At 39.6% G+C, this 12,439-nt stretch overlaps 2 protein-coding genes across 2 annotated transcripts; both read left to right on the top strand.

Annotated features, from left to right (window-relative positions):
- Nucleotides 1-3,954: 3,954 nt before the first annotated feature.
- LOC147307253 (uncharacterized) lies at nt 3,955-5,796 on the top strand. The gene has a single exon (XM_086275622.1). It carries the CDS (start codon nt 4,061-4,063, stop codon nt 5,588-5,590), a length of 1,530 nt encoding a protein of 509 aa, XP_086131748.1. The 5' UTR covers nt 3,955-4,060; the 3' UTR covers nt 5,591-5,796.
- A 4,598-nt stretch (nt 5,797-10,394) lies between these two features.
- Nucleotides 10,395-12,342, top strand: LOC147307252 (uncharacterized). The gene has a single exon (XM_086275313.1). It carries the CDS (start codon nt 10,605-10,607, stop codon nt 12,132-12,134), a length of 1,530 nt encoding a protein of 509 aa, XP_086131439.1. The 5' UTR covers nt 10,395-10,604; the 3' UTR covers nt 12,135-12,342.
- The last annotated feature ends 97 nt before the right edge of the window (nt 12,343-12,439 follow it).

Genomic DNA, 12,439 nt, shown 5'->3' with positions numbered 1-12,439 from the left:
ATTGTAAATGTGTTAATAATTTCATTTTTAAATGCTTTCCTGTGGTTCTTTTCACTTTGGCTTGAAATAAAATGTCTCCCTCTGCTGTAACCACAGCTTACTGCAATTTTTGCATGCATGTATATTTCACACTTTGAAAGAGGCAAAGCATGAAATGGTCACAGTGGGCTGGCTTGTCTATAACACGCTTTACCGTGGTTGATGTGTGAGATAACACTCAAGTCATGGTAAGCTGCACTTACAGCTATTGTAAGTGGAACAATGAGTTATTGAGTATTGATATGTATCTATACATTATTAGAATTTTTTCTAATAGAAAAAGGTTTTCTATACATGGATATTTCTGCTGTTTATTTATGGGCTTAAATCCTTCCAAAATGTGGGCCTTTTTATTCTATGACATAACCAAAAAACTAAATAAACTAACTCCTTCAGCTGATGCAGAGGTAATCCAAAAGACTCTGACTGTGGTGAATTAGTGGATCCTGACAGTCGTCTGCACCACCTACTGGACATGTAGCCGAACAGTTTCTTTAACATCTGCCACTTCATACGGTAATACCCTGTGTTGGTCAAGTTACTTGAAAATAGTAATTATTTACTAATTACTGATTACTTCTCCAAGAAATTAATCCCATTACTTTACTGATTGCTTATTTTTGTAAGTAATTTGTTACTTTCTTACTTAGTTACTTTTAAAAAATATGATACACAACCTGAATACGTTATGAAGCATTAGACCTTTCAGCCCAATTCTATTTTTTCTGCATATTTCATGATATAAAATTGAATCAACTGAAAAAAAAAATTCAAAACTAGTTTCATTAGTTTTAACCTTTTAATTTTATGCACGTTGCAACAAGCAAAAAATAAAATTATATGCAGCATTCGCTGACTGGAAGAAATTTGTTGATTCTGTAGATTCTGTAGATTGCTTAGATTGCTTAGCTAGTATTCAGTAAATCAAACTTGTATCAATCAGGAACATGACTGGAGCACCTGGGTATCAAAGCTCAAAGCAAGAGTGAATAGCAGAATGTGCTGTTTGGTATTGTATTAGAAAATCTGGCAAGTTTTTAATGGGCGTAACCCACATACTCAACTCTACTGGATCGCGGATCACGGGGGCAGCAGCCCAAGCAAAGAAGCCCAGACCTCCCTCTCCCCACCCACCTCCTTCAGCTTGTTTGGGGGAACACCAAGGCACGGGGGCCTCCTCTCAGTGGGACATGCCCAGATCACCTCACCCCAGGAGGTGTTCTTCTCAGATGCCCGAACCACCTCAAGTGGCTTCTTTCCATGTGGAAAGAAGCCACTTGGCCTCCCCTCTAAGGGAGAGGCCATCCACGCTTCTGAGGAAGCTCATATTAGCCATTTGTATCTGCAGTCTTGTTCTTTCAGTCACTACCCACAGCTCGTGACCACAGGTGAGGGTAGGGACGTAGATTGACCAGTAAATTGAGAGCACCAATCTGTCTGTCGATCTCCTGCTCCCTTCTCCCATCACTCGTGAACAAGACCCTGAGATACTTAAACTCTTCCACTTGGAGGAGGAACTCATCCCTGACCTGGAGTGGGCACTCCACCCTTCTCCTCTGATCTCTTAGCGTAAACTAAGATTTACAAATGTGTACAGGTATTTGTGTGTAACAAAAGCAGTCTGACCACACTCTGTGTTACAATTTGATAATTTTCTTTTTCAAAAAGCTTAGAGTGTCTAAAAATGTCTAAAAAAAATTGTGGAATTATTTTCTCTCACTTACAGAACTTGCATGACCAAGCATGAAACAAGTAAATTTACTAAAGTAAATTTTACACAACAGTGTACTTGAGCATAATCCATAATGGGCTTTTTGTGAAAGTAGTTTGCAAAAAGCAAGCAGTGTCACTTTATGTGCCCTTATTTTTTGTTTTAAATCTTTTAGCGTTTCACTGCAACAAGAACACTATGAATTAAAGGGTTTTTCCACCCTGTCTTGCACTCGGTGTGGGAGAAGTTTCAGACATGACTGCATGATCACAAGACTTTTCTGGATGTTTGTCATAATCTCTCACTCGCATATCACACAACTTCATAATGTTATGAAAAAAGTTTAAATTACATATACTTTAGTACATACTGTCACCTGTAAAAGTATGTCTCCTTGAATCTGCAGGTGTACTGAGATCAACAGGTTTTTGAGGCCTACAAACTGTGTGGCAGGGCAGCATCCCCAAACAAGATATGATCATTATGATGGAGATGTTCTGGACCTCAGGGAAATTATAAAACAAAATGTACTCAGGTGAGGATCAGTACTATGTAATCAGTATCACATCCTATATATCATTCTGTTCATTTAAAAAAAATGACTACATTTGGTATGTGATGTAAACATGGCATTGTTATAGACAAGGCTCACCAGTAGTGCTGGTGAACGGAGCTTTAGCTCTGGAAGATGTTGCTCCCACTGGCTTTGCTTTTTGGCAACAAGGTTCATCGCTAAGGTCTAATCATGCTGGGACAGTGCACAGGATGACAGTGTGCAAAAAAACATGCACTCATCCAAAGTGATGGACATGTATGAATCAGTAGTAGTTGTTGCTACATGTTGTTGACATGTATTTATAGACAATGGAGAAATATCCTTAGAGATGTTTGGCCTATGTGAAAACCAGCTGATAAAAATGAAGCCTTTCTTTTAACATTGCGCAGTGAGGACCACTGGTGTGCATCACACAGCAGCTGAATAGATAAAAATGTGAGACCATGTATCAGTGCACAAAGATTTTTTATTATTTTGACATTTGTGTAGGAAATGCAAGCAAAAACTTTAAAAGAAACTTGAGTAGAGTTTTGTAAGCATAAAAACATTAAGAATATACACATCATCTGATATACAGCAGGCCTGTTTTGTTCACTAACATTCACATCCATCCTGTACACTAAAAGCTAGTGTTTTTATTTTGACCATACATGTTTTCTTAACATGAGACACAGCAGGTAACAATAAACAGGTGCATAGCTCACCTTGGCACACAGACAGAAAATTAAAAAATATATATTCAAATATTAAATACAGAATGTTGGAGTTGTCTGCTGCTGGGAATTGTATATAGATGAGAGTCGTCGGGCGTCCTGCACCACCCATCCGATCTGGAGCATAGCGAATGACGTCACAAAGGTACTCTGTGGCAGGTCACCAAGCTGACACACTGCTAACAACTTTACAGCACCTTTGCTAATATAGCTTTATAACAGAAAGAACATTATGACATGAAAATGGTATGTTTGTGCAGATTTCGCGTTTTCTAAGAAATACATACTCTTTTCCTTCTGTCCAAGATAGCTTTAAATGTTATTTATACTTGGGAACCAAATTATGATATTTTAGACATTTCTATTGAGAAATTTTCCCCACATTTTAAATATACTATAATATACATTTTAATAGACTATAAATATCAAGCAATCTTGACTGTTTTTCCAAATTCAGCATTCAAACAATGACTAAATAAATACATTCTTACCTGAGATCGACGTGCAGTGCAGGGACGAGGACGACTACTCGGGTGGGTGCTACGGAATAGTCCAAGTGACAGCAGCTTTAGTTTCCGGCCAACTATAAATAAATGATTTTTCAACGTGATTGTTGTCACCTGGTCGACTGTAATAGATCAACAATCAACGATAAACGAAACAACTATCGTTGTTCCAAATGAAACCAGACAATATTTTAACTGCTACCATTACTAAAGTTATTATTATGGGAGGCTGTGATGAAGCTTGGGGGGGGGGGGGGGGGGGGGGGGAGAGAGAGAGAGAGAGAGAGAGAGAGAGAGAGAGACAAACAAACCACACTCTCCGAGCGCATTCTTTTTTTGCTCGAAGTGGGCGGGGCTTAGATCAAAGGCTTCAAAGACGTCACACTTGAAGTGGGCGGGGCTTAGAGCAAAGGCTTCAAAGACGTCATACAGACAAAAACCTATAAATAGCCCTCTGCAACTCTGTTTTTTCTAACGCTCGCTTTAACAAACAGAGAGAAGACATTAACAGCAAACAAATAGATATTGAAGCAAAATGGACAACAACACAGCTAGGAGCAATCCAGACAATGTCAGGAGTCATTCCACTCCTGCAAATGATGTTAGGCCACTGCTAGAGGAATTGCTAAATAATGTTACACATGAGCAGTGGCAACAGTTGCGGTCTGATTACGCCGAAAATGCCACCATAGGAAGGCTATGTAATTTTGTAGATAATGTCATTGCCCTATGCTCACTGTCAGCAGGTGCAGAACTGAGGTTTTGCCAGGACACTGCTGTCACTAGCACAACAACAGTGGCCTTAAAGCAGACACAGACAGCTCCTGAACTTGCACAGACCTCTAACACAGTTGACCGCAACACGGAAATGCCAGCTCATATTTCACAGGAAACAACAGCCAACTTGCACAGCACAGCAGAAAATTCCGCTGATGTCACATTTATCACTAATATCCAAAATACCACGGAAACAACTGAAAACTCAGAGGATTATGCATCGCTGGCAGATCAAATTAAGGCTGTGATTCTACAGAAAGCAATGGATTTGTTAAACATCCCAGAAAATAGCACAACAACAGTGGCCTTAGAGGAGACAGAAACAGCTCCTGAACTTGCACAGACCTCTAACACAGGTGACCGCATCATGGGAAATCTAATCTGTGTGCCAGTTGTTATTTTACAGAAAGCAACAGTCAACGTGAACAGCACAGCAGAAAATTCCGCTGGTGCCACACTTATCACTAATATCCAAAATACCATGGAAACACCTGAAAACTCAGAGGATAATGCATCGCTGGCAGATCACATTAAGGCTGTGATTCTACAGAAAACAAGGGATTTGATCAACATCACAGAAAACATCACAACAACAGTGGCCTCAAAGGAGACACAGACAGCTCCTGAACAACAGAAAACAACAGTCAACGTGAACAACACAGCAGAAAATGTTGCCACAAATATCATTGATACATCTGACGAGCCCAGAACTCCAATAGACAAGAAAAACCGTGACACCACGCAGGCTGTAGATAAAGCAGGAACCTCTTTGGAAAATGATGTAACCCCAAAGAAATCCTCGGCTCAACATGAAGCCAGCATGCAAAATCAATTCAAAAAACACCCTTTGGTAGCAAAGGATGAATTGTGTCAAAACAAAGAAAAATACAGATTTTTTGTGGAAACATGTATGGAAGAACTAGTTAAGCGGGTTATAAAAAAATCAGGTAAAGTAATAAGTCCAGAAAGAGTTTTAACCATCTACAAGAGGCTTAGCGAAAAAATCTGGGCTAAAATCAGGGATGAAATTGATCAAATCCCCTTAAGGAAGTTCAAAAACTTTGAGAAGGTGATTTTCAAAGCCCTGTGTAAACAGTGGCAAGAGGCAGAAGTAGTTCTGCAAAACATGGAATTAAATGAACCAACAGTCGACAATACGATTGTTAAAATTTTCATAGAAGAGGCAGCCAAACTTTCGAAGAAGCCAAGTTGCATACGTCGGTTTTTCTCATCTATAGGCCGACTGTTTTGTTTCACCAGGAGACAAAACAAGGTTGATGCATTGTAGAAAAAAATTGTGATAACCCCTTGGAACGGTCGCGGCAGATGGCTGTCCCCTCACTGAGCCTGGTTCTGCCGGAAGTTTCTCCCTCTTAAAAGGGAGTTTTTCTTCCCCACTGTCGCCAAGTGCTTGCTCAGAGGGGTTTTTCTGTTGGGGTTTTCTTTTTAATAACTTTTAAAAAAGTTAACATCAATAAAAGTTATTAAATTTTACACTGATTTCTGTTTGTTTTTTTATTGTCTGTAAGTTGAATAAATACATTTGTTATTTCTTGCTCAGTTCAAACTGTGGGTAGAAAATGCTGTGCTGTCATGTGACCTGTACACACACACACACACACACACACACACACACACACACACACACACACACACACACACACACACACACACAGAGCAGCTAGACGAGGTAAAAACATTCCTGACTTTGTCTGTGATTTTTGGACAGCTGCAGCAAACAGCAGCGCTGTGTCTGATCAGACCACCTCAGTCGAGTTCAACACAAGTCCAGATCTGGAGTCGAGTATGAAGACCGAGTGCCAGCAAAGTCAGGAGGCTGGAACACACGTTTACAGGCTTTTCATTTCAGATGTGTTACGCCCCAGTCTAGGGGTACAGGAACGTAGCATAAGGGTTAAAAAGGAAGTGACGGTTTGGGAAGAAAAAACAATTTATTAAGTGAACGGTGGTTTATTTGTCTCCACTGAAAACTTAACTCCCTGGTGAACACAGGCCAAAATAACAAACAAAAACAAGCTAAGTCAGGAGAGGAGGTGCTATCTAAAACCCTATGTGTGGGAGAAACATTTCGTCACTCATCCAAGTGACTTCTTGAAGAAATAATTCAACTCAAGGCCGGAGCTAGTTTACAGTAAGATCTTTCCTTCCATCTCTTTCAACATCTTGCAAAGTGTTGCAAACAGAAACACTTGTGTGCAACTCCATATCACAGTAGTGAGCAGAGCAGTGCTAGGCAGCTGATGTATATTTAATTGTAAATGTGTTAATAATTTCATTTTTAAATGCTTTCCTGTGGTTCTTTTCACTTTGGCTTGAAATAAAATGTCTCCCTCTGCTGTAACCACAGCTTACTGCAATTTTTGCATGCATGTATATTTCAAACTTTGAAAGAGGCAAAGCATGAAATGGTCACAGTGGGCTGGCTTGTCTATAACACGCTTTACCGTGGTTGATGTGTGAGATAACACTCAAGTCATGGTAAGCTGCACTTACAGCTATTGTAAGTGGAACAATGAGTTATTGAGTATTGATATGTATCTATACATTATTAGAATTTTTTCTAATAGAAAAAGGTTTTCTATACATGGATATTTCTGCTGTTTATTTATGGGCTTAAATCCTTCCAAAATGTGGGCCTTTTTATTCTATGACATAACCAAAAAACTAAATAAACTAACTCCTTCAGCTGATGCAGAGGTAATCCAAAAGACTCTGACTGTGGTGAATTAGTGGATCCTGACAGTCGTCTGCACCACCTACTGGACATGTAGCCGAACAGTTTCTTTAACATCTGCCACTTCATACGGTAATACCCTGTGTTGGTCAAGTTACTTGAAAATAGTAATTATTTACTAATTACTGATTACTTCTCCAAGAAATTAATCCCATTACTTTACTGATTGCTTATTTTTGTAAGTAATTTGTTACTTTCTTACTTAGTTACTTTTAAAAAATATGATACACAACCTGAATACGTTATGAAGCATTAGACCTTTCAGCCCAATTCTATTTTTTCTGCATATTTCATGATATAAAATTGAATCAACTGAAAAAAAAAATTCAAAACTAGTTTCATTAGTTTTAACCTTTTAATTTTATGCACGTTGCAACAAGCAAAAAATAAAATTATATGCAGCATTCGCTGACTGGAAGAAATTTGTTGATTCTGTAGATTCTGTAGATTGCTTAGATTGCTTAGCTAGTATTCAGTAAATCAAACTTGTATCAATCAGGAACATGACTGGAGCACCTGGGTATCAAAGCTCAAAGCAAGAGTGAATAGCAGAATGTGCTGTTTGGTATTGTATTAGAAAATCTGGCAAGTTTTTAATGGGCGTAACCCACATACTCAACTCTACTGGATCGCGGATCACGGGGGCAGCAGCCCAAGCAAAGAAGCCCAGACCTCCCTCTCCCCACCCACCTCCTTCAGCTTGTTTGGGGGAACACCAAGGCACGGGGGCCTCCTCTCAGTGGGACATGCCCGGATCACCTCACCCCAGGAGGTGTTCTTCTCAGATGCCCGAACCACCTCAAGTGGCTTCTTTCCATGTGGAAAGAAGCCACTTGGCCTCCCCTCTAAGGGAGAGGCCATCCACGCTTCTGAGGAAGCTCATATTAGCCATTTGTATCTGCAGTCTTGTTCTTTCAGTCACTACCCACAGCTCGTGACCACAGGTGAGGGTAGGGACGTAGATTGACCAGTAAATTGAGAGCACCAATCTGTCTGTCGATCTCCTGCTCCCTTCTCCCATCACTCGTGAACAAGACCCTGAGATACTTAAACTCTTCCACTTGGAGGAGGAACTCATCCCTGACCTGGAGTGGGCACTCCACCCTTCTCCTCTGATCTCTTAGCGTAAACTAAGATTTACAAACGTGTACAGGTATTTGTGTGTAACAAAAGCAGTCTGACCACACTCTGTGTTACAATTTGATCATTTTCTTTTTCAAAAAGCTTAGAGTGTCTAAAAATGTCTAAAAAAAATTGTGGAATTATTTTCACTCACTTACAGAACTTGCATGACCAAGCATGAAACAAGTAAATTTACTAAAGTAAATTTTACACAACAGTGTACTTGAGCATAATCCATAATGGGCTTTTTGTGAAAGTAGTTTGCAAAAAGCAAGCAGTGTCACTTTATGTGCCCTTATTTTTTGTTTTAAATCTTTTAGCGTTTCACTGCAACAAGAACACTATGAATTAAAGGGTTTTTCCACCCTGTCTTGCACTCGGTGTGGGAGAAGTTTCAGACATGACTGCATGATCACAAGACTTTTCTGGATGTTTGTCATAATCTCTCACTCGCATATCACACAACTTCATAATGTTATGAAAAAAGTTTAAATTACATATACTTTAGTACATACTGTCACCTGTAAAAGTATGTCTCCTTGAATCTGCAGGTGTACTGAGATCAACAGGTTTTTGAGGCCTACAAACTGTGTGGCAGGGCAGCATCCCCAAACAAGATATGATCATTATGATGGAGATGTTCTGGACCTCAGGGAAATTATAAAACAAAATGTACTCAGGTGAGGATCAGTACTATGTAATCAGTATCACATCCTATATATCATTCTGTTAATTTTAAAAAAATGACTACATTTGGTATGTGATGTAAACATGGCATTGTTATAGACAAGGCTCACCAGTAGTGCTGGTGAACGGAGCTTTAGCTCTGGAAGATGTTGCTCCCACTGGCTTTGCTTTTTGGCAACAAGGTTCATCGCTAAGGTCTAATCATGCTGGAACAGTGCACAGGATGACAGTGTGCAAAAAAACATGCACTCATCCAAAGTGATGGACATGTATGAATCAGTAGTAGTTGTTGCTACATGTTGTTGACATGTATTTATAGACAATGGAGAAATATCCTTAGAGATGTTTGGCCTATGTGAAAACCAGCTGATAAAAATGAAGCCTTTCTTTTAACATTGCGCAGTGAGGACCACTGGTGTGCATCACACAGCAGCTGAATAGATAAAAATGTGAGACCATGTATCAGTGCACAAAGATTTTTTATTATTTTGACATTTGTGTAGGAAATGCAAGCAAAAACTTTAAAAGAAACGTGAGTAGAGCTTTGTAAGCATAAAAACATTAAGAATATACACATCATCTGATATACAGCAGGCCTGTTTTGTTCACTAACATTCACATCCATCCTGTACACTAAAAGCTAGTGTTTTTATTTTGACCATACATGTTTTCTTAACATGAGACACAGCAGGTAACAATAAACAGGTGCATAGCTCACCTTGGCACACAGACAGAAAATTAAAAAATATATATTCAAATATTAAATACAGAATGTTGGAGTTGTCTGCTGCTGGGAATTGTATATAGATGAGAGTCGTCGGGCGTCCTGCACCACCCATCCGATCTGGAGCATAGCGAATGACGTCACAAAGGTACTCTGTGGCAGGTCACCAAGCTGACACACTGCTAACAACTTTACAGCACCTTTGCTAATATAGCTTTATAACAGAAAGAACATTATGACATGAAAATGGTATGTTTGTGCAGATTTCGCGTTTTCTAAGAAATACATACTCTTTTCCTTCTGTCCAAGATAGCTTTAAATGTTATTTATACTTGGGAACCAAATTATGATATTTTAGACATTTCTATTGAGAAATTTTCCCCACATTTTAAATATACTATAATATACATTTTAATAGACTATAAATATCAAGCAATCTTGACTGTTTTTCCAAATTCAGCATTCAAACAATGACTAAATAAATACATTCTTACCTGAGATCGACGTGCAGTGCAGGGACGAGGACGACTACTCGGGTGGGTGCTACGGAATAGTCCAAGTGACAGCAGCTTTAGTTTCCGGCCAACTATAAATAAATGATTTTTCAACGTGATTGTTGTCACCTGGTCGACTGTAATAGATCAACAATCAACGATAAACGAGACAACTATCGTTGTTCCAAATGAAACCAGACAATATTTTAACTGCTACCATTACTAAAGTTATTATTATGGGAGGCTGTGATGAAGCTTGGGGGGGGGAGAGAGAGAGAGAGAGAGAGAGAGAGAGAGAGACAAACAAACCACACTCTCCGAGCGCATTCTTTTTTTGCTCGAAGTGGGCGGGGCTTAGATCAAAGGCTTCAAAGACGTCACACTTGAAGTGGGCGGGGCTTCAAAGACGTCATACAGACAAAAACCTATAAATAGCCCTCTGCAACTCTGTTTTTTCTAACGCTCGCTTTAACAAACAGAGAGAAGACATTAACAGCAAACAAATAGATATTGAAGCAAAATGGACAACAACACAGCTAGGAGCAATCCAGACAATGTCAGGAGTCATTCCACTCCTGCAAATGATGTTAGGCCACTGCTAGAGGAATTGCTAAATAATGTTACACATGAGCAGTGGCAACAGTTGCGGTCTGATTACGCCGAAAATGCCACCATAGGAAGGCTATGTAATTTTGTAGATAATGTCATTGCCCTATGCTCACTGTCAGCAGGTGCAGAACTGAGGTTTTGCCAGGACACTGCTGTCACTAGCACAACAACAGTGGCCTTAAAGCAGACACAGACAGCTCCTGAACTTGCACAGACCTCTAACACAGTTGACCGCAACACGGAAATGCCAGCTCATATTTCACAGGAAACAACAGCCAACTTGCACAGCACAGCAGAAAATTCCGCTGATGTCACATTTATCACTAATATCCAAAATACCACGGAAACAACTGAAAACTCAGAGGATTATGCATCGCTGGCAGATCAAATTAAGGCTGTGATTCTACAGAAAGCAATGGATTTGTTAAACATCCCAGAAAATAGCACAACAACAGTGGCCTTAGAGGAGACAGAAACAGCTCCTGAACTTGCACAGACCTCTAACACAGGTGACCGCATCATGGGAAATCTAATCTGTGTGCCAGTTGTTATTTTACAGAAAGCAACAGTCAACGTGAACAGCACAGCAGAAAATTCCGCTGGTGCCACACTTATCACTAATATCCAAAATACCATGGAAACACCTGAAAACTCAGAGGATAATGCATCGCTGGCAGATCACATTAAGGCTGTGATTCTACAGAAAACAAGGGATTTGATCAACATCACAGAAAACATCACAACAACAGTGGCCTCAAAGGAGACACAGACAGCTCCTGAACAACAGAAAACAACAGTCAACGTGAACAACACAGCAGAAAATGTTGCCACAAATATCATTGATACATCTGACGAGCCCAGAACTCCAATAGACAAGAAAAACCGTGACACCACGCAGGCTGTAGATAAAGCAGGAACCTCTTTGGAAAATGATGTAACCCCAAAGAAATCCTCGGCTCAACATGAAGCCAGCATGCAAAATCAATTCAAAAAACACCCTTTGGTAGCAAAGGATGAATTGTCTCAAAACAAAGAAAAATACCGATTTTTTGTGGAAACATGTATGGAAGAACTAGTTAAGCGGGTTATAAAAAAATCAGGTAAAGTCATAAGTCCAGAAAGAGTTTTAACCATCTACAAGAGGCTTAGCGAAAAAATCTGGGCTAAAATCAGGGATGAAATTGATCAAATCCCCTTAAGGAAGTTCAAAAACTTTGAGAAGGTGATTTTCAAAGCCCTGTGTAAACAGTGGCAAGAGGCAGAAGTAGTTCTGCAAAACATGGAATTAAATGAACCAACAGTCGACAATACGATTGTTAAAATTTTCATAGAAGAGGCAGCCAAACTTTCGAAGAAGCCAAGTTGCATACGTCGGTTTTTCTCATCTATAGGCCGACTGTTTTGTTTCACCAGGAGACAAAACAAGGTTGATGCATTGTAGAAAAAAATTGTGATAACCCCTTGGAACGGTCGCGGCAGATGGCTGTCCCCTCACTGAGCCTGGTTCTGCCGGAAGTTTCTCCCTCTTAAAAGGGAGTTTTTCTTCCCCACTGTCGCCAAGTGCTTGCTCAGAGGGGTTTTTCTGTTGGGGTTTTCTTTTTAATAACTTTTTAAAAAGTTAACATCAATAAAAGTTATTAAATTTTACACTGATTTCTGTTTGTTTTTTTATTGTCTGTAAGTTGAATAAATACATTTGTTATTTCTTGCTCAGTTCAAACTGTGGGTAGAAAATGCTGTGCTGTC

This window comes from Aulonocara sp. 'chitande type north' Nkhata Bay, linkage group LG19 (assembly GCF_057382095.1).
Source record: "Aulonocara sp. 'chitande type north' Nkhata Bay isolate Kocher_YH1m ecotype deep benthic linkage group LG19, A_spYH_male_GT1.1, whole genome shotgun sequence".
Taxonomy (NCBI): domain Eukaryota; kingdom Metazoa; phylum Chordata; class Actinopteri; order Cichliformes; family Cichlidae; genus Aulonocara; species Aulonocara sp. 'chitande type north' Nkhata Bay.
The sequence above is the reverse complement of the archived record's forward strand: the minus strand, read 5'-3'. Positions and strand labels throughout refer to the sequence as shown.